General features: G+C 41.5%; 1 protein-coding gene across 1 annotated transcript in view; it reads left to right on the top strand.

Moving 5' to 3' along the window:
- Nucleotides 1–6846: 6846 nt before the first annotated feature.
- Nucleotides 6847–22606, top strand: part of STK38 (serine/threonine kinase 38) — a 27876-nt gene continuing 12116 nt past the window's right edge. The window contains exons 1-7 of the mRNA XM_075064711.1: nucleotides 6847–7066; nucleotides 9986–10121; nucleotides 12001–12052; nucleotides 12210–12332; nucleotides 13082–13165; nucleotides 15517–15640; nucleotides 19215–19373. Coding sequence (XP_074920812.1) covers nucleotides 9991–10121; nucleotides 12001–12052; nucleotides 12210–12332; nucleotides 13082–13165; nucleotides 15517–15640; nucleotides 19215–19373 — 673 coding nt within the window. The 5' untranslated portion in view covers nucleotides 6847–7066; nucleotides 9986–9990. The remainder of the gene's footprint in view (nucleotides 7067–9985; nucleotides 10122–12000; nucleotides 12053–12209; nucleotides 12333–13081; nucleotides 13166–15516; nucleotides 15641–19214; nucleotides 19374–22606) is intronic.

Below are 22606 nucleotides of genomic sequence, written 5' to 3' on the forward strand. Positions count from 1 at the left end.
TGGTGCATGTAGGCTGGGAAACAAAGAAATCAAAGCAGAGCAGAACTTCAGACATGATTCATGTATTCCTAGAAGAACCCTATCCTATCCAATCCTAAACTAGTGCTGGGTGAGCATTTGGATTCTCTTTATTCAATTCATTTAACATCTCTGGCCCTGATCTTGCAGTGAGGTACATGTAGGTTTAAGCCTAACCAACGTCCATTAATGTCAAAGAAACTCCATGCAGGTCAAGGATCATGGCCTAAGACCTCCAAGATCTTTAGCTGCCCCAGAGCTCTGCTTTAAGCAAACTGCTAGCTCCCCTGAGTCCACAGACTGCCTTCTCCCCGACACACCTTGTGCACACCTGGTAAACTGGGGCAGAGGAGTGTATTGCATAGAACCAACCACCTAAGATTCCTCCATGCCATGGGAATCCCCAGCTGGCTGTTCAAGCCATCTTTTCTGTACCTTTGCCTCACCAGAGTGGTGCTAAAGGGAAGGAGCAATGGCCTGAATGTGATTCGCAGTGTTTGGTGAAAACGCACATTTTCCTGGTAGCTAAACATATACAGTCACATTTTCAAGTTGGCTACTGATTTTGGGTGCCTCTGTTACTGACTTGCCCATGTGAGACATCTTGAGCTTGATTTTCAGAGGGGATGAGCAGCTGTAACTGCTATTAAAGAAGAATGGTCCAGGCATTAGGGCACTACTCTAGGATTTGGGGCAATTTGGTTCAGTCCCACAGATCTCTTGTGGGACCTTGAGTAGGTTACTCTCTGTGCCTCAGTTCCCTGTGTGTAAAAACAGAGATATAGCACTACCCTGATTTGAGGGGTGTTGTGAATATAAATATGGTAAAGATTGTAAGGTGCTTGGACTCTGTGGAACTTGGGGCCACATAAGTCCCAAAGGAATATTTACTTCAGATGGGGTGGTGGGTACTCAGTATCCCTGAAAATCACTCTGACCTTTTCCCACACACAGACAGACTCAATACATGCAGATCTACCATCCTTCAATTTTTTCAAAGGTGCCCAGCTTCAGAGAAAACTTTTCATGAGTATGGTTCCTGTGATGCATGCTAAAATTCATACCACATTCCCTTGTTTAGCTTTGACCACTGGCTGAAGAAACATCAGAATGTGGCCTCTTGTATAAAATCTAGTGCAGCAACAGTTTAATAGCTAATACAAGCTTTATCTGGGGAGTTATAACATTTCTTGTGGTAGTATGAATTCGTGATCTGCTAGGTATTTTCCATATCAGATGTGTTTCACTGAACAACCAATGGGCTTAAGCAAAATTCTTCTTGTTGAACATTAAAGTCCAGTGGCATTCCTGTTTACAAATGTCTCAGCTACATTTTCCATGAATACCAGTCCTCTTTTACTAACTTTGTCATTTTCATCAGTATATACTTCTACATTATTATTAATCCAGACACCTACTTCACAAATTTAAAGCGCTACTGATAGGTCTGGGAGGATAGCAAAGAAATTAAATGTCATTGACATATTGTAGTCCTTTCTTTAATCACCAGAAGGACAGCAGACTTTATCATCCAAGGTGAATTGTCCTTGGAAATACGAAGCCCACTGATTTCACCAATATGAGAGGGAAGTCTTAGTCACGGAAGGTACTGTACAGCTCATGTCTATTGTTTGTGTGGTTTCTGAGGAGGTATAAAAGAAGCTGGAAGACACACAGTGTCATTGCAACTGGAACTTCACTTCAGGACCTGCCGTGAGACGGAGCTGTGCTGATCTGGATTTGACAGCATACTGTACTCTTTAGGATCAACAGTAAGTATACCATACGTTAATATTGTACTTCTGTGTCTTAGAGATGCTTCTCATTGATTCACAGGTTATTGTAGATCACAGTATAAAGAAACAGCATGTCTATTACATACAATCAGCCTAGTTATATCTTGCATAGTCCACAATATCATATGATAGGTGATATATGATATACTTGAAAAAAATCAGAATTGGTAACCATTTGTCCTCCAATGCCCTTTACCTCATCTTCCATGGAGATCAGTCTAAAAAAGTGGACTATATTTGTCAAGAGTAAGGTTTAAGTTCTACTGTCCACCTATTTGATATAGTTTCTGTGGGTGTAAGAAAAATGGAACACCTTCCTATCTAGGTACTGCCAGTTTATTACCCAAAATCAGTACAAAGCAAATCCATTTTTGGACGCTGTTGAAGCTGGGCTTGAAATGCAGTATCCCAAAACGCTTCTCTACTTGCTTTTGTTTCCAAACAAAATCTTTTGCATTGAAAAAAAATCTATATAAATCTAATGTATATAGAAAAAAATGTGATTTTTCTTATGCATATATTTTTATACTCTCTTTTTCATTTGTTTTGTTTGCCTTAATTAATATACGCCAGGTTTCCCTTATAACAGTCAATCTGGAGATCTGTTAGTAAAGTGATAGGATTAATCCAATGTTTAAACCATGCACTATAGTTCAAGTAGACAACCCAGATACTGTGGTGATACAATATAGGTAGATAGATAGATAGATGGATAGATAGATAGATAGATCTAAAAGACAGGTATCGGTGTTAACTTGATTGTAGTGAAAATTTAAATTAAAAATAATTCTTGCACGTACATTCTTACTTCTCTAATCCACAAACCCAGTAAATCTCAGAAAAATCCACAACAGTTTCATTCTGCTTCTCAGCCAAGATTTAATAGCAGAGTTGTTTGGTCTTATATCATTGGCACATGCCGTGTGTCAGATGTGGATCTCAGTTAACTCCAGTCAAGGCTGGATTTAAAGCAGTGCATGTGAGAGCAGATTCTGGCCCACCATGTATCTACTGCTCTGAGATGATGCATTATAATAGGACCAAGTCCCAGAGTTCTTACTCAGTCTTCCACTCAGTCCTTAGGGTCCAATCCTGCTCCCACTGAAGTCAATGGCAAATATTAGGAATTAGTCCTGAGTTCTTTACTTCAGTCAGTCCTTACTAGGCAATACCTCTTGTTGGTTTAAATTAGTGTGATCTACCATGCTTGCAGATGCGCAAAAGCAGCTACTAATAGGTGTACAAGTAGAAAATGCACCTGACTGAATGAAAGAGGCAACTGAAAGAAAGAGCAGCTTGGTAATAATATCAATCTTTTATTGTTTTGTTCAGCAGATACAAAGAAGTCAGAAGATGGTCCTGTCCCAAAGATCTCTGCAGATAGTTATATTCCTGGTCATCTTTTTTCTTGCTTGTTTTGCAACATCTCAAGAAACTGAAAAGTAAGAAAAATCACTTTTGTAACTAATGCTGTTCGTCAACTGCTTGCACTTAATCTATTGGGCTGCATTCGCCACTTCCGCGCATCTTGTGTAGCCTTTTACTCCTGTACAGAAATGCTACTAATCTGATTTGGTAACATTTTATATCCACTTTGCACAGTAGAGAATCAGGTCCTCTGTATTTTTAGATACATTAATGTTGTTATTTGTGTTTAGTTGTTACTTTTATACTATACTAAAGGCAGTTTAGGAGACACCTTGTAATCCAGGCAAAGATGGATCAACTCAAACAACAAATTGTGTCACAGAGAAGAAAAATGCAACTACCAAATATATCTATATTAGAAAATGGTCCTAAGCAACATTCCAGATCTGAATCCTGTTTCAGAGCCAAATTCATAGCTTGAGGCTGTTGGTATACTTGACCAAATCTAAACTCAGTGAAATCTGAGAGCATTTGGGTGTGTATCCAGATTTTCAATCCCTGCATTCAGGAGTGTTTTGGATCAATAGTTTTGGTCAGGCTCATTATACGGTTGTAGGGGATGATTCTCCTTTCACTTACACCATTGGCTTCAAGTGAATTTTTTCTGATTTACACCTGTGTAAGCAAAAGAAAATATAGGCTCATAGAGTCGAGATCTAGATCTGGATCTGGGAATCTGAGGGCCTATATTTGGACCACTGGAGAGAGCACAGGATTGGGGAGTTGGAGAGCTGGGTTCTGTTTGCAGTTCTGCCCCTGACTCACTCTGTGACCTTGAGAGAGTCGCATCCCCTCCTGGTGCCTCAGTTTCTCCATTTCTAAATGGCAGAAAATGTCAATACATACCTTTCTTGGTAAAACACTCTGGAATCTATGTACGAAAACCAGCCCCACTGGAAATGTGAGCTCAGCCCTGAACATTCTTCGGCTTCCTAAATATTCTCCTTTCACATTGCAGTAAAAGAGCAGTAGCGGAGCACCAGTTCATGCAGGATAAAGGAAGAGCACTTCAAGGGCTGAAGCGGCTGATGTGGCTCCACAATGCCATGGGTAGTGTGCACACAGCCAGGGCCAGAGATGCCTCACACTCTAATTCCTTGTGGGACTCACAGAAGAGCCAAGACCTCCCTGACCTCTATGACAGTACCAGCAAGGATGAGATGCCAAACCTGGTTAAACAGCTGCTGCTGGAACTGACAGAAAAGGAGCAAGCTTTCCCTGTGCTCAAGAAAACTGATCTGAGGCAATATCTAAAAAATCCAAAGGGTAGCTGGAGCCTGCAAGATCTTTTTGATCTATTTCAAGTCAAAGACCATGGTAGCAAGAGAAATCCTGCCATTGAGACACAGAGCTCTTCCCTCTAGACTGACTCCATCTCGGTTTGACCATTGCTTGGGATATATGATGTTATCTTGAGGGTAGCTCTAATGTAAAGGTGAACTACAAAAGAAAAACGTTTGTACCATTTACTACTCCTTGATATTGCATGGATAGCATCTTAAAGGTCCAGAGCCTCTCCTCAGCCCACAAGCTTGTGTGTCAGGGAGGTCTGCAGGGGTCTGAATTTTCCCTTGCCGAAATGCTACTGCTGCCTCCTGATTGCAGTAGTCCCTGCAGCTCTGGCACACACATCGCTCCTGCCCCACTCCCCACTGCCCTGTTTTCCAAGTCAGTTATCTGTAGATCTGCATAGTAGATCCCCATGACCCCATGATTCTGAATGCCCCATTTGCAAGTGTGGGTGCAGCTAGGTTGGGGCATTTTGGAGCATCAATTTGCCACATCCTAATCCCCCTTTGTGCAGATGCCCTGCACCTGCTCCACTGTGTTCATGGGCTTTTGCAACCATTAGCCAGACCATAGGATTTATTTTTCTGGTTAGTTTTTACATCAGAAATAGAAGCTCCCCACCTCTCACTTTTTCCTGGAGGATATTGGAAAATCTTTGGAGGGCATGCTAGCTGGAGGTTGGGAGTTGTTCAGCATATCTCCCAGAGTAAGAGTTTGTGTACATGGGGAAATTGACCAACATAGCTAAAGCAGAATAATTATACCAGAGTAATTATACCAGAATAAAGTCACTTTATTCAGGAATAGAGTATCAACAGGGAAATTATACCAGCATGATTACAGTGATATAGTTATTCTGCTATCGCTATGCTGGTCATTTCCCCCTGATAGACAAGTGCTAAGACTCAGCATCACCACTCTGCACCTTTGAAGAAATGGAAGAGATGCAGCTTAGCTTCCAAGCTCCCTATTTGGTATCATGGTTCAGGTCCTCCTAAAGATTTCCAAAGTCCCCCAAGGAAAAAGTAGAGGAATGTCTGAGTGACATAAATATTTTCTTGGGGAAAAATAAATGTTATGAGGGCATCTCCACATATCCAAAAGGAGCAATAAAGGACACAAACACGTTTTTATTTTGCCAGTCACCTTTAATGACAAATTTTCCTGTTGTGTCTAAGCAAAGCAACACCCAGTTCAGTTGCAAAACAAATGTTTCAGACACTATATTTTTGTCATGCTTGTAACAAATGTATCAACATGTCCATTGACTGGGGATTATGTGTGCCACCTGAATTAGTTGAAAATCCACTGTTGGTGTATGCGCACAGATCAGGAGTGTGTTTCTCATTTTACACAGTGACAGAATGTAGACGAAAGTCCTCAGTGTCATTAAAGTTAAAAGGCTTTAACTTATTATATATATATAATATTGTACTTGATTTATTGTAGAAATATAAATAAAATAAAGCAAGATTATCTTTCGCTAATATCTCTTTATATTTGCAATTTACATGGAATCACAATTGCTCTTTTTCTTATATGTACTGAGACAGAGGGAGGACTGGATGGCTCAATTGAGATTGGAATACGAGCATCTAAAGCCCGTTTCAAGATCAGCGCCGGTTGGCAACAATCAAAAATCACGTCATATTCAACAACCTATGTGAAATGAATTGGTTGTCTCAGTCCAGCTCCATTCTGACAATAATATTCTTTTGCCATTTATGGCACCTTCTGTCAGAGGATCTTAAAACACTTTAGAAACGTTAATGAAATACAGTAAACTTCCCAAGACACCTATGAAGCAGAGGTTTTTAGATCCATGTTACAGATAGGGAAAATGAGGCGTGCACTGATTAAGTTGTCCATGCAGTACATCAGTGGCTGAGCAAGGAACACACCAAGTCTCGACTCTTTATTTTATAATAAAATCTCACGAATTTTAGGCCAGTCTCATGATTTTGGGGGAGGGCCTGACTCAGGACTTTTTGCCCGCTTGGCATGATCACTACTGTCATCTTGCCCTGTCCAACGTCATCAAGTAGATGGCACTAGCACCGTTACATGCTTTTTATTCATGCACCGACCGACCCCTGCCAGCTGCAACGACCTGTAATCTCTGCAGCTGTGCGAGTCGCTGTCCGACGCCTGCGCAATGAGCGCAAAGGAAGGAGACGCATGCGCATAGCGTGAACACCCTTTCCCGGCTGCAAACGCACCTCTGGAGGAAAAAGGAATTCGCGCATGCGCCCTTCTCCTCAGCAGCCCCGCCTCTCTCCGGGTGAGGACTAGGGGCTGAGAGGCGGCGGCGCGTGCGCAACGTCGTTGAGGTCTCAGAGGGGAGCTTGCTTGTCTTGTCCCGTCCGAGGCGCCGTCCGTTCCGTGAGTGGTGGTGCGAAGAGCGCTGGGGGGTTGTGATAGCGACGCACCCCGATCCCTTCCCCCCCTCCCCCAGTGAGGAGCGAGTCTCTGGCTCTGAGGAGAGGCTGGGACCGCGCCCCCATCTCCTCCCACCCGCCCTGCAGGGGGCTCTGGTAAGTGACTCCCTCGGACCCCCCCCTCAGGGAACCGCACCCCCTGGTTTTGCGCCCTCCCCTCGGGGGGAGCTGCCTCCTGCACCCCCACCCAGTCTGCCCCCTTCTCCTCAGGCTGCTGCTGCATCCTCCCTCCCGGCCTGTGCCCCCCCATCTCCCCTTCAGCTCCTGGCCCCCTCCCCCGCGCCCGGGCTCATGGGCAGCTGGAGGCAGCGTTGGCTGCCCCTGGCCCACGCACCCGTGCGGGCTCAGCCCCTCGTTCCCGTGGCAGACAAGCCTGCTGCTGCCCCATGCGAACAGGGCATCTCGGGGGCAGCTGCCTAAACTGGCCCTGGCTGAGCTCCCAGGGTAGGGGTAAAGCACATCGCGGCGAGGGGCGGTTGCTCTGCTGCTTTATTTGCTAAAAGTTGAGCTGGCTCCTTTTACTGCCACTCCATCGAGTTCCTCTTGGCTCCTGCTGCCACCGATTCACGTTTTGGTTGGCACTGCCAGCAGAGGACCAAATGGGCCCCAAAGACCTCATTCTCCTCTGGTTCCCCGAGGTGGCCCTTCCAAGTCCAGGTTGAGCCATGGTGGTGGCGGGAGCCTGCACTGTCTCTGTCCATGTTATATAGATAAACAGAGGCAGGCGTGCTCTCTCTCCCTTTTATCAAACTTCACACAAGCATGATTGCATTGGAGTGAGGTACAGTTGTCTTTCTTCTTCCCCCTCCCTTTATCTGCCACCCAACACCAGCTTGTCACTTGATGGTTTTCTGCTGTATGGGAAATAGGAACTAGTAGCATAATCAATGTGAATGATGCAAATGAACACGGATACCTGATCTGCAGGCTCTTGAAGTGCTGTGTAAAGAGATAATCTGCCCTTTCTAATTCAGATAGTCACTTTGAGCCGTTTTTCTTTTTTTAAGGAAACAGCTTCATAAAAAATACAGCAAAAGTTCCTCAACAGTCCCTAGATTGCCTGTGTTCTTTGAAGAAAGAGAAGATATCTAACAGGTCAAATAAAAATAGCTTCTATTCTAAGTTCTTTGGGGCCTGCCATTTTTAGTTATCTAAAGAGCCATGCACACCTCTGGTGCCCAGGGTTTCAGATTTGTCACTTCATTTTTTAAAATTAAAATTTATGGAGCAGTCACTGTAAATTTAGTAAAAGTCAAGGTTTAGTGACTGGTCTGTGATTTTGTTTTTTAAATTAAAAATCCCCTGATAAATGAGAGAACACCAACCACCTATTGCAGCACCCTTGGCCCTGGCATGGAAGCCCTAATCCTAGCCCAGTGAGGAGAGAAGGCCCGAGGGGAATGGAGGTAGGAAGAGGCTGGAGAGAGAGAGCCTGCCCTGCACTTACCAGGGACATGGCGGTGGCTCCTGTGTCCCTGGGGGTTGGGCCAAGCTCTCTGTTCCAGGCCTTGTGACTTGGTGCACCACTTGCTCTGGTTTGGTCCTGCCTTCCCTTCGTTTGATCAGGGGAGAGGCAGCAGGGCCAGATTTGATTAAGTAGTGCTGCAGCATGCCCAGAGTTGGGGGGAGCTGGGCTCAGCTCCACAGGAGCTGGTGCTGTGGGGGTGAGTGTGAGGTGGGCTCGGTATCCAACTCCTCCCCCTGGGCCTTCGCTCTGCACCCCCCCTCCCCCGGACCCACCCCCATCGAGCCTCATGTGCAGATTGGGGAGGGATAGCTCAGTGGTTTGAGCATTGGCCTGCTAAACTCAGGGTTGTAAGCTCAGTCCTTGAGGTGGCCACTTAGGGATCTGGGGCAAAATCAGTAATTGGTCCTGCTAGTGAAGGGCAGGGGCTGGGCTCAATGACCTTTCGGGGTCCTTTCCAGTTTTATGAGATAGGTGTATCTCTCTCTATATATTAAACAGAGAAGTCACAGTTTGCATGACTTGCTGCATCCTGCCAAACCTGCAGCCCTATAAATGAGAGAGTGTCTCTAAATGATACCTCTGTCTTTATCTTGACTTCTAGGGTTATGTTCCAGCCACAGGAATTTTGCTTTTTTGGGTTATATTGCCACTAGAAAACCTCAATGGAAACACTGTCTTAAATTTTTCAAAGAGCTTGTACATTTTATATACATTATATTTTACTTATTGTTTCTTACAATAAACAAGGCAGGGTGCATGGATCTTGCCCTGAATTTGAGCCATAACATGGAGCTTTTGTGTCTGTCTTAAACTTTACTTTTAATTTAATTTAAGAGAGGTAATTATCTATCTGGATTTTGTCAGGCTGCTTTTGTGGAAACTTCTGCTACAGTGAGAGACCCTAATTGCAAAAGTAGTTAAAAGTAGCAAATGTGTCTGTCTTCAACTACTCCACACATCCATTTAATATTTTGGCTCCTGGTAAGTTTCATAATAAGGGGTTCTGGATGTGACTGACAAATGTAGAGGTACCCTCTTTCTCAAAGTGTAAAAGAAAAAGGAACCCCTGATGGGGTGTCTCAGAGTGGGTTTTTTAATTCCTAACATTTTTAGAAGATGAGGAGGATAGATTGGGTGAAGTGCAAAACATTTTCAATACTGCCTAAAATGTGGTTTTTGAGGCATAATATTTGTCAAGTTTCCTTCCCTCTTTTTGAATGCTGTTCAAAAACAGGAAGCTTGACTTGTATCTTTTATTTTGTAACCCTCTTCCCTACAGACTCTCATTAACTGATGGTGTCCAGTTTAGACAACTAGTCTATCATTTTTTTCTGTCTGATAACTTAGCTATTAAAACTATATAAAATATTATAAATATTACAAAATAAAATTAAAATATAAAAATAAACTTCAGTCTTGATTCTTAATTCCAGCGTCTGATGTAGTTGAGCATCAGTTAACTGGTCAGAATTATTGCTTCCATGTTGTATTGTCATTGGTAATGTCAAATGTATTTTTTTTCCCCCTATTTTCCCCCCCTTTTCTAGCAGCCATGGCAATGACGGGTCCAACACCCTGTTCATCCATGAGTAACCACACCAAGGAGCGAGTTACAATGACAAAAGTGACACTAGAAAACTTCTATAGCAATCTCATAGCACAACATGAAGAACGGGAAATGAGGTAAAAATCCCAGTTGGGAGATGGAAAGTATCTGTGTAGAAGTGAAAGGAAACTAGTAGCATGATTGTTTAACTCGCGGTCCCATTTGAGCAGATGCTATCTAGCAAATTATAACCCAAATTTAACTTACCTTAATGTTACCTTAGGCCTTGCTAGTAACAACCTTACTTATCTGAGCTTCTCAAATATGCTGACGAGTAAAAATGTTTAGCTAGAGGACATTATTATAAATTAAAAGAAAATATTTTTCTGATTCAGAATATCTGTTCTTAAATCCATTATTCCTTGCTGAGCAATTTAAAAAAAAAAGCCATGTTGTTGAGCCTGCTTTGATGAAACCAGTTGAAACATTTTCTTTTCAAACTTAAAAATAGAGCCCAATAGACACATTGGCAAGATTTTAGTATATCTAAGTGGAAATCAACTGTATAGTTAGCTTAGATTCATTTAAGGAGTAAAGCAAGAGGCCAGTCTCTGCAAATATTTACTCTTTCAACTGTTGCTCCTTTTGATTTTTATTCCCTTTTAATATTTCTTGTAGTTTTATGAAGTCGTGTGGTTTCAGCTTCATTTTGTGTTACAGTTTATGATGCAGCCATCTGATAAGGGGAAATTCACATGTTCAAAGGTGCCAAGCAACTGCTGTAAAGACTGTAATTTAACATTAACTTGACTAACTTGTAGGAGGAGGTCTAATAGGCTTAGATGAATGATATAATAAATTCCTTAAATATCCTTGGAAACCTTTATTTTTTCCTTTTGGACCAGATTCTCTGAGGTGCTCAGCATCCTAAACTCCCATCAAATTCAGTGTGGTGAACATGTCACAAGAATAGGCTTTATAACTAGAATTTTCAGAAAGGCTTCCTTCCCTTATCTGTAAACGCTTAATGTTGGAAAAAAGTTCAGCATTGCTTGGTCCTGCTGCGCTACTGCTGCGGCAATTCACATTTGGTATTTGAGTGGAGTGTTAGGGAGAGATGGTGAGCAAATTGTACTTCCTAGGTGCCTAAATAAGGAGAGAGCAATTTCAGTATAAATAATACAGAGATGTAGGGCTAAAATGTTATCATACCCCGGTAGTTAGTGACAACTGGAGGCTGGAAAAGGATCTTGCAAAGAATGACTTGCATATTGAACAGCAGTTCTTCAGTGCATTTGTATAATGTGATGCCGAAAAGGTCATCGGGAAGCTCAGAACATCATTAATGTAGGAATTTTTCCTGCAGTGGCCAAAGCTAAATCTTAACAACAACAAACAGATTACATTCCTTGACCAAAAAGTGGAATTAAGGTTGTAAATGTATCAATATTTTAAGGGAGAAAACCATTAATATCAGTGTAGGTACAAATATGGCCCACATCTCCAAGGTAGCTGAGCATCTCACAGACATTAATTAATTAATCCTTTCAACACCTCTAGGTAGGTGGGGAATTGTATTACCCATTTTACAGAAGGGGAGCTGAGGTACAGTGAAACTAAGTGACTTGTCTGGTGTCACACAGGAAGCTAGTGGCGAGCCAGGAATTGAACTCAAATTTCCTGAATCCCAGTCCAGGTGTAGCCACCAGACTATCCTTGCATAAAATAAGGCATGTGAAATTTCAGGCAGACTGGTTTAGATGAGCAAAGTTCTAGAGGCAAAGTGGTGAAGTTGGACTTCTATTGGAAAGGTAGGCTTGAGCTTAAATCTAGAGAGACCAGCATCTTTCCATAACTCTAGTTCTTCACACTTCCATACTGAATCCAGATTCCTAGTTCTCTGACTCCTAGTTCTAGACAGTGCTCCCCCAGGTGTTGAAAGTATGTATGCTTTTTATAGGATTTTCTGAAGAACTAAACATGAATGTGTTTTCATTGCTTTTTTCTGCCCCCCAGACAGAAGAAGCTAGAAAAAGTGATGGAAGAGGAAGGTTTAAAAGATGAAGAGGTAATGAACACAAAACAAGTCTTTTGGTTAGGTAATATAAGTAACCCCATAGTCATACCTTTTAGTGATCTCTCTAATTGGTTCAGTATGATCCAGATGGGAACTTCATTATGGAATCTCATAAACTATATGGCTTTCTTTTTAAAACAAACACTAGAAGAGACTCAGGAGGTCTGCACACGCCCGAAAGGAAACAGAGTTTCTTCGGTTAAAGAGAACAAGACTTGGTTTGGAAGATTTTGAGTCCTTAAAAGTAATAGGCAGAGGAGCATTTGGAGAGGTAAGAACAGAACAACTGATTACTGAATAAAACGGTAGTAGCATTATAGGGACTGGAATGCTTTGAAAAGACTTTAAAAGATCAGAACAATACAATTTGAAGCCAATAATCACTGCTGAATGTTTGTTTGACATTCAAATGCATCTGACTTTGTGTAGTCAGTGCTAGTTTGTGTTAAACAAACAAAACCCCACATCTTTGAAAGGACCAAAATGCTGTTGAAATGGCCTCGGTTGGCAACCTTGGAAAGCCCCTCTATCTGTAGAACAGATATAACAGCAGCGGTGTAGGTGTGATGGTGCTATGCCAGTGGGCCTCCATCCTGACCCTGTAGTAATGGTTTTTGGGATGCAGTGATAGCAGAAACTGCACACCAAAGGGCCTCTTATAATGGGTTTTCGTGACATAGATACTTGTCCACTAAATTAGGTTTTGACCATCCAACTTGTTTCTTGTCACAGATTGCCAAATGCTGTCAAATGGTATCATCTTTGTTCTGGTGTTTGGTGTCCTAGAGGTAGTGGGCTCTGGTAGAGTGATCTGAAGTCCTACAGGAGGCAGGCTCTGTATCCTATTACCATATCATAAGCCAGCTAGTGCTCTTTGTCCTTATAACCTGATTCTGCTTTGCAAATAGAAGTGAAATATTTGGTTTTAGGGTATGATACCTAGAATACTGTAAAAGAAACGTGGAAAAGTTGGGGTGATAAGGATGTATTTCTGACTCCATATTTTTGCAAAACTTGAAGGTGCGGCTTGTCCAGAAGAAGGACACAGGGCATGTATATGCGATGAAAATACTACGCAAAGCTGACATGCTTGAAAAAGAGCAGGTGATTAATAGTAATTTCAAATAGCAATTCTAGTAGCTCTGCCTCTTCTTAAAATCTTTTTTTCTGCTCCATTGCAAGCTCAGATTCCTGGGGGACAAAAGTGGGCCTATATTTAAAAAAACAAAACACTGCAACATATGGTTTAGCAATTTTTAGCTAGCAAAATCTAGAGGTGGGTGGATAGAGGGATTTATTTATTGAGACATTCCAATCTGCCTTGGATTTGGATACTCAGTTTTCCCTAAACCACTTTGAACATTTCTGCCGTATTGTAACTCTTTCTGGAAGAAATGTAGTTTCTCTTGAGTCTAACTCTTGTGGTCATGAGGAAAAATATAGCTTTCACTTGCTATATTTCTTTATCTATTTTTATCAGTGACTAGTTGTAAATATGTAATAACATATTAATTCACATGTTCAAAACCACATTTTAAAAAATGTAATTGTCTCTGCAACCTTGGTCAATTTCTCGATGAAGGTTTCAGCTGTACTGGCTTTTTGCAGTATGGTCAGATATAGAGTGTGACTGAACATTCTGTTTCCATCTGAAAACATGGAAAAGCAAGGTGTAGGAAAATGGCAGTTTTCCTCTAAACAGCAATAGAGGAACCCTTGTATTACAACTGATTATGTTCCTCTTTCTGCATTTTGTGATACTATGTTACCACTTGATACCAAAGATATGTATGTAAACTCTCAATACAATCTTCAGAGTGCTGACTTCTTGCAAGTCTGATTTCATCCTGATTTAGCATGTCTAATGGATTTAATTGTAAATATCAGTTGCTGGAGCTGCATGAATCCTTCAGACACATTTGCAGGACCTCCAAAGTAGTGGCACTTTTCATATTAATGCCAATCTCTGAATCACTGTATTATTTCTTTGATAGCCCTCCTGGGAATATTACAGTCTGAACCAACCAATCCTTCTTTGGCACTGGAGTTCATCTGGGAAGCAATGTTTTTGTAGGCAGTAATTCCTGAATTAACTTTTGTCTTTTAAAGGTATTAGTTTAAAAAATAGCATTGCACTCTTGACCTCTCTGTCTTTACATAGCAATTTTGAAAGTCAGTGCTTGGTGTGTGGGCCTGCATTGATGTGTTTTGAGACCTGGGTTTGACTCCCAATCTCAGTCATGAAATATCCATGTCTCATCTGCTAGATGTTAACTGTTCTGAACTGTAGTTAGTACCCTTTGCATGTTTTAGTTAGCACTCATAATATAGCAGATATTATACAAGATAAACTACTTACTATTTGGGTTATAAGTGCCTCAAATCAAATGTGTATTTTCATCATATCTATAATTAAATCAATGTTCTTTTTTCCATGTGACGGTTAAGGAAGTAACAATATTAGATGTTCAAGTGCTCTGTCTACAGTCCAGATATAAAGCAGGTAGCTGTAAGACAAGCTTCTCCATACTACCCTAGCCACAGCTGCACTTTTGACTTGGAGGGGATCCATTTTTTATAGATATAGTAGGTGTATATATAAACGGTCATCTAGGCTAAAATGGGATTATTTTTCTCCATGAAAACTTGCAGAATAGTTGTATGCAGTGGGTTGAGTTACATGCTATGGTGTTAGATTGGTCTTTTGCTCAAATGGATGAGGACAAAGACATCTCTAGGACCTGATCTTGCAACCATTCACTACTAGACATAGTGCTCACTACTGTCAATAGTCCTGCTGAGTGCATTTAATTGGACTAATTGTTGTAGCAAACACTACTTATGGTGGTGTTTCTAGGTCCAAGCCCTTCAATTGCCATTAAAACTAGGGTCATATTGTGAACTCTTTGCTTACGTTGGTGAACAGTTACTTACGCAAACATTCCCTTTGCAATTAGTAGATCTGCTGATGTAACTGTTAATTTTTTTGAAGATCCTCAAAACGAAAACGTGTTATATGGTTTACAGTTGAAACCTTTGAACATAAAGGATCTTCAGAGCTATGCACTGAAGGGTCAGATGGAGTCAGAATCCCAAGGAATTTATTTAGTGGGTACATTCCAAGCAAAGCATATGAAAGAATGGCAGTGATCTTTGATCAGGCAGAAAACTTTACTATTCTCAGAAGCATGTTTTATAAAGCTGTTGCAGTCTTCAAAGGTTATAATTGCCTAAAAACCTGTCGCACTAATTTAATATGTGAAAATATCCAGTGATGAAAGTATTGAAAGGTGATGGCATTTCCATTCCTAATGTAGAGACTTGACAGTTGCATATTCAGTCTTTGAATCCCCTCAAAACAGTGTTTGAGTTGTGTGTGAAGATAAATGCATCTAATAAAATATCATAAGCTTAATAATTAATCATATGCATATATATATATATACACACTCCAGGTTGGCCATATTCGTGCGGAGCGGGACATTCTAGTGGAGGCAGACAGTTTGTGGGTTGTGAAAATGTTCTATAGTTTTCAAGATAAGTTAAATCTGTACCTTATCATGGAGTTCCTGCCTGGAGGTAATTATCTGAGAGAAAAAGGTCACTTTCATTTTGTTCTGTGGCCTTCTTCTGGCTTTATAACACATCTTGTCTGTCTTTTTTACCGGTATTTGTACATGTGTAATTGCTTTACAGTGTCGTGTTGGGTCTAATCCTGCAGGGAACTGAGCCATTCTCAATGCCTAGTGACTTCATTGGGGAATGAGAGTGCTTGGTACCTTGCAGGGTCAGGCCGATAGTTTTCTGTCTGTGCCATCATGCTTAGGTACAAATGTTTGCAAACTTGACCTAGGGTATGTCTACACTACAGGATTATTCCGATTTTACATAAACCGGTTTTGTAAAACAGATTGTATAAAGTCAAGTGCACACGGCCACACAAAGCACAATAATTCGGCGGTGTGTGTCCATGTACTGAGGCTAGTGTCGATTTCTGGAGCGTTGCGCTTGGTAGCATCCTAGTTCCTGCAGTCTCCCCGCCCATTGGAATTCTGGTTGAGATCACAATGCATGATGGTGCAAAAACAGTGTCGCGGGTGATTCTGGGTAAATGTCGTCATCATTCCTCTCCTTGAAAGCAACGGCAGTGACATTTTGCGCCCTTTTTCCCTGGATGCCTGGCAGACGCAATAGCATGGCAACATGGAGCTTTTTGCCTTTTGTCACTGTCACGTATGTGTACTGGATGTACTGACAGAGGCGTACTGCAGTGCTACACAGCAGCATTCATGCCTTTGCAAGGTATCGAAGACGGTTCGTCCTATTGTACCGTTGCCATGCCATTGTAAATTGGCGATGAGAGATGGTTATCAGTCGTTCTGTACCGTGCTGCTGTCATGGGGCTCCTGGCTGGCCTTCATGAGTCGGCCGGGGGCGCAAAGACAAAATGGGAATCCCGGGTCATTCCTCCTTTATCTTTTATCTAAAAATAGTCAGTCCTGTCTAGAATATGGGGCAATGTACTAGAGAACAGCGTACAGAGAGCACAGCGCTCTGTGTCAGATCACAGAAATGTTGAGCTGCATACCATTCTCGGGGTGCCCTGCAACAACCCACCTGTTGCTTCCCTCCTCACCCAACCGTCCTGGGCTGCCATTGAGTGTCACGCCATTTGTGTGATGAAGTAATAAAGAATGCAGGAATAAGAAACACTGACTTTTAGTGAGATAAAATGAGGGGGAGCAGCCTCTGCTGCTATGATAGTCAGGCAGTACAGAATCTTTTCTTTAGATATGAAAGGCGGGGGCTGTGGAGCTCTGATGTACCATCTGCTGGAATGACCGGGATTCATTCCTATTTTACCCAGGCGCCCGCCCGACCTCACTGAGGCCAGCCAGAAGCACTCACAGGATGATGACGGCTATCAGTCATTCTGCACTGTACCTCTGCCACCGGGAGGGGAGGATGCTGCTGTTCAGTGCCGCAGCACCGCATCTACAGCAGCATGCAGTAAACATACAGTGACATTGAAAAAAGTCAAAAGAATGTTTTCTTTTTCACTTTCTTTGCACGGGGGCGGAGGGGGAAGAGGAGGGCGGTAATTGATAAGATATATCCTAACCCACCCCGACAGATGTGTTGACCTACAAGATTGAGTCAGCCAAGAATGCAAATGCTTCGGAGACTGTGGGATAGCTGGATTCCTTCAGTACCTCCTCCCTCCATTCCATGGCGTCCATTGAGTCTTTGGCTTTCGTTACACTTGTCCACCAAGCCACTGTGCTGGGACTCTGTATCATAGCCTGAGAATTTTTTTTCAAATGCTTTGGCATTTTGGTTCTTACCAGTAGCTAGTGATAGATACAGATTTGTCTCTCCATACAGCGATCAGAATCCAGTATCTCTCGTTATGGTCCATAGTTGGAGCTCTTTTTGGATTTGGACTGATTGCTACCTGTGTGCTGATCACGAGCTCCACATCTCGGCGAAACAGACATGAAATTCATAAGTTCGCAGGGCTTTTCCTGTCTACCTGGCCAGTGCATCCGAGTTCAGATCGCTTTCCAGAGCGGTCACAATGGGGCACTGTGGGATGCTGCCCGGAGGCCAATACCGTCAATTTGCGGCCACACTAACCTTAATCAGACATGGCAATACCGATTTCAGCGCTACTCCTCTTGTTGGGGAGGAGTACAGAAACCGGTTTAAAGAACCCTTTATATCGACATAAAGGGCCTCGTGTGGACGGGTGCAGAGTTAAATCGGTTTAACGCTGCTAAATTCGGTTTAAACGCGTAGTGTAGACCAGGCCCGAGATGTTCTATCAAGCCTTATCTTCACAGTCTGACACCTATCCTCTTAGAACCATAACCAGCTTTCAGTTTCTAACTCTTTTCTTGTCGTTGGTTTGCATCAGAAATAACCTCTTTATTATCTACAAAGAAGAGCTTTAAAGATTAACTCTTCAGTGCTGAAACTACTATAGTGTACTAACAAGAAGAATATTATACTGAAATGTTTCTGGGTTATACTGAAAACATGATGTGACTATTGGAACCAAGTGATTGACTTCAGACCTGATGTGCAATAATGCAGTCTGTTTTTGTTAAATGTGTTTCTGGCTGCAGAATTGTTATCTAAGGTCCAGATCTTGTGTGGTTGTCCACAACTACCTTTGGTTTGAGAGACACTTCTTGCAAACAATTCACCTTTTTTGCTAATTAGATGTTTTATAACCGAGACAGAAACGCTCAGATAGACTGGCATAAAATCAAATGCAGTAGAGGCTTGCTAAATAGCACACAATAGTTTACACGCTCACAAGACAATCTCTCTTCACTTCTCAGTGACAACTATATAACTGACTTTTGTAGTGAGGCTTTTTTATATCCATTACTTTATAACATTATTTGGTATGTTATCAAGTCTTTAATGAAAATTAAACTAAAATTATAATGAATGAAAGCGCATTTGGCATATCCTTTTAAATTTCATCTACTCACTAATTCACAGAATATGATATTTCAGTGGGTCTCTTGGTGATTAGTACAAACTAGTTTGGGTCTACTGGATTTCTGTAAAATTGGATGTCTCAGTACCTGCCACCAGCAAATTCCTGTATGTGGCTTTACATCACTAAACAACGTCAAGCTGACATTCTCTGTTAGCGCCAACTGATGGTCTGTGATCATTCTATTTGTGATGTCACCGAGAGAAGACATTGTCTGGAATCTAGGTTAATTTAAAAATCTAAGATAGCATATATCTTAAATTTACATATCTGTATTGTGCAAGTAACCTGAGGCCTCAAACAAACCGGTAGCCATGGTCCCTGCCCCAAAGAACTGGCATTCTATTGAAGCTTTATTTTCATAATCTAATTGCTAAGTTCTTTCAACTGAACAAACTAATGAGCTCCAGCAGGCTTGACTAGCTGAGTGAAGAACTAATTACACTTCTGTATGCATTTCTTAGGTGTTTGTGAATCCACAGTGTATAAAATGTAATTGTTTCATAAAAACGATGTCTGAATTCACTGATATGTAAAATGGATGTCTTATTTAATAGCTTTGGTGACATGTTACTAAGAGGCTAGGGCTTAATTATCAGTTTATATTTACTTCTGCTATTTGTGGTGGCTGACTTTTTCTAGGTGATATGATGACACTGTTGATGAAAAAAGACACGCTAACAGAAGAAGAGACTCAGTTTTATATTGCGGAGACTGTGTTAGCCATTGACTCCATTCATCAGCTTGGTTTTATCCATCGGGATATCAAGCCAGATAACCTCCTCTTGGATAGTAAGGTACAAATATATTAACCACTGTATGCAGTGTTGTTGTAGCCATGGCGGTCCCAGGATATGAGAGAAACATCTCTCCAACAGAAATTGGTCCAACAAAAGATATTCCCATAAGTACTGGGTGACATTTGGGTTAGCAGCAAATTCATTGGGTAACTTAGAATTCAGAATGCTATAGTAGTGCCATCTATCATTTAGTTGTCCTCTGTAAGGGTAAGAAATTGAAGGTTATTTTCCATGGGCCTGATAGAAGTAAAGCTACATCAATCTAACCTTCAGCTGACAGTACCTTATTTAGAGTGCTCTCTTGTGGCAGTTGTTTGAGCTGTTTTAGGTGGTTTTCAGTGCTGTTTAAAACCATCTTTTAGTTTCATTTCTTCCTCCTTAGTCTAAGACGTTTCCTTTGGGCCTGACATCTGCTTTGCGTGTGCTCACCAAATACTGAGTAGTATGTTTACACCAAATGTGGGGATGTAGCTGATCCATTAGGCTTCCAGTCTCATTAGCTCTTATCTCTTCTCAAAATCTTTCTTCAGACTGGTCAGGTTTACTTGTATGTATTTATAGTAGGTAGTATCCAGGAAGTTGGTATGTTTCAATACCTTACTATTGCTAAGCAAAATTGTATATTTTTTTTTTTTTCTACTTGCCTTGTCTGGGAGAAATTTGCTGACAAGAAGTATTTACCTACTTCTGTTAATTCCAAAATATAATTAAGTACTCTGATTGGAGCAGGCCTTTACAGAGTCATGCAAGTTTAAGATATAATATTCAATTTTTAGGCTCAAAAAAGAACTTCACATTGAAAGTCATTGCTGCCTTGCACTATGGATAAGACAAATTCAAGCACTGGGCAGTGTAACGCTTTTTGATTTGTGGAATATCCTGTGTCTTATTGTGTCCACCCACAACTCATCCACTTTCTGACAGAGGCTTAGACAGCACTCCTTCTGGAAGCTATTTGTTCTTATCTGGGGTGGTCAATGCCTCATCCCATTCAGTATTCTCCCACAAGGGACTATGGGGCTGATCCTGCAAAGGGAAGTGTCTTCAGTCCCCGTTGAAGTAAACAGGTATGGGAACGTTACTAGAAATTGAATCACATCCACTGTGTGGTAGTGCAGAAAATTATCCCTAGGTTTGTTCAATATCTCATTCCAATTGTAGGCTAGAGCAAGATAATAAATATGCTTAGTGTTTTGTCATATGAAATAAATCAGTAAATAACTGTTCTTTGGGTGGATGTCTTGAATTTCTTCTGACGAAGTGGGTATTCACCCACGAAAGCTCATGATCCAAAACGTCTGTTAGTCTATAAGGTGCCACAGGATTCTCTGCTGCTTTTACAAGAATATAGAGATAGCATAAATATGCAAAAGGATTTTGCAGGAAATACAAATCAGGAGTCTATTGTTTATCAAGTTCTGTGTGTGTACTGCCAGCCCATTGTTTCATGAACTTTGTACAAGGTCATTTTTCTTTACACGCTCTCTTTACTGCCAGAGCTATGATCACTTATTGTGTTTTTTAATTACAGACATAGGCCCTGAACCTGTGAGGTACAGTGAGAGTGCAATAGGAGCTGAGAGAACAAAGTATCTCAAAGGCTGGGCCCATGGTAACTTGGGAGCAACATTCACCTTTGTGCAGGAGGCTAAACATAAGAGATTAGCCCCATTGTGTGCATAAGTGGGAACAAGGTGGCATTACGCCACGTGTTGGCCCTTTACAGAGAGGTAATTTTCACATTGATGTATTTACAGAGAGCAATCATGGCCTCCTCAGCTTTCATTTTGTTAGGCTAAACAAGCCAAGCTCCTTAAGTCTCCTCTCATAAAACAGGTTCTCCATTTCTCTGATCACCCTAGTAAGCCCTTGTCTGCACCTGTTCCAGTTTGAATTTATCTTTCTTAAACAAGGGAGACCAGAATTGCACACAATATTCTACGAGATCTCACCAGTGCCTTGTATAATGGTAATAATACTTCCACCTGTAATGCTTCCTATCTCTACTGCATTCTAGGACTGTACTAGCCTCTTTCATGGCCACATCATATTGGTGGCTCATAGTTACCCTGTGATTGACCAATACACCCAAGTTTTTCTCCTCTGACGCTTCCAGCTGGCAAGTCCTCAGCTTATAGCAAAGACTCTTATTGTTGGTCCCTGAATGCATGACCTTGTACTATTAAATTTCATCCCACTTCTATTACTCCAGTTTTCAAGGTCATCCAAATCTTCTTGTATGACATTCTGGCCTTCTCCTGTACTGGCAATACCTCCCAACTTAGACATCTGCAATTTTTATTAGCACACTCCTACTTTCTGTCCCAAGGTCATTAATGAAAATGTTAAATAAGATTGGGCCCAAGACTGATCCTTGAGAAACTTCACTAATAACCTCCCTCCAGCTGGATAATTCATCTCTCAGTGTGACCCACTGTAGTCTCCACTTCAACTAGTTCCTTACTTACTTTTCAATTCTCATATTAATCCTCATTTTCTCAAATATAAGTAACAATTTCCCATGTGGAACTGCATCTAATGCTTTACCGAAATTGAGGTAGATTAGATCTAAACAATTTTTCAAACCAAAAAATGCAGTATCTTTTCAAAGAAACAAATCAGGTTGGTCTGGCATGATCTACCTTTTGTAAAAACATGGATTTTATCCCAATTACTGTTTACTGCTATATCTTTAATTACTCTCCCTTTCAAGATTTGTTCTAAGGGTTTGCATTCAACTGAGGTCAAGCTAATAGGCCTGTAGATTCCTTGATCAATTTTTGTTCCTCACTTAAAATAGGTACTATATTTGCAGTTCTCCAGTCATAAGGTACGCATCTGGTTTTCAGAGAGGCCCTGAGTCTTCACTCAAATTTCCTACCTTGGTTTGATTGAACCACAAGGTCAGGCAACTTCCTCAAGGTCAAATGAATCACTGGCTTAGCACAGGCTAAAAGAGCTCAGGATCTTCCTAAGTCCCAGTCATTGACCTCTAAGACCTGGTCTACACTATGCGTTTATACCGATTTTAGCAGCATTAAACCGATTTAACGCTGCACCCGTCCACACTACGAGGCCCTTTATATCGATATAAAGGGCTGTTTAAACTGGTTTCTGTACTCCTCCCCAATGAGAGGAGCAGCACTGAAATCGATATTACCATATCGGATTAGGGTTAGTGTGGCCGCAAATCGACGGTATTGGCCTCCGGGCGGTATCCCACAGTGCACTATT

The sequence above is a fragment of the Chelonoidis abingdonii genome, chromosome 4 (assembly GCF_003597395.2).
Source record: "Chelonoidis abingdonii isolate Lonesome George chromosome 4, CheloAbing_2.0, whole genome shotgun sequence".
Taxonomy (NCBI): domain Eukaryota; kingdom Metazoa; phylum Chordata; order Testudines; family Testudinidae; genus Chelonoidis; species Chelonoidis abingdonii.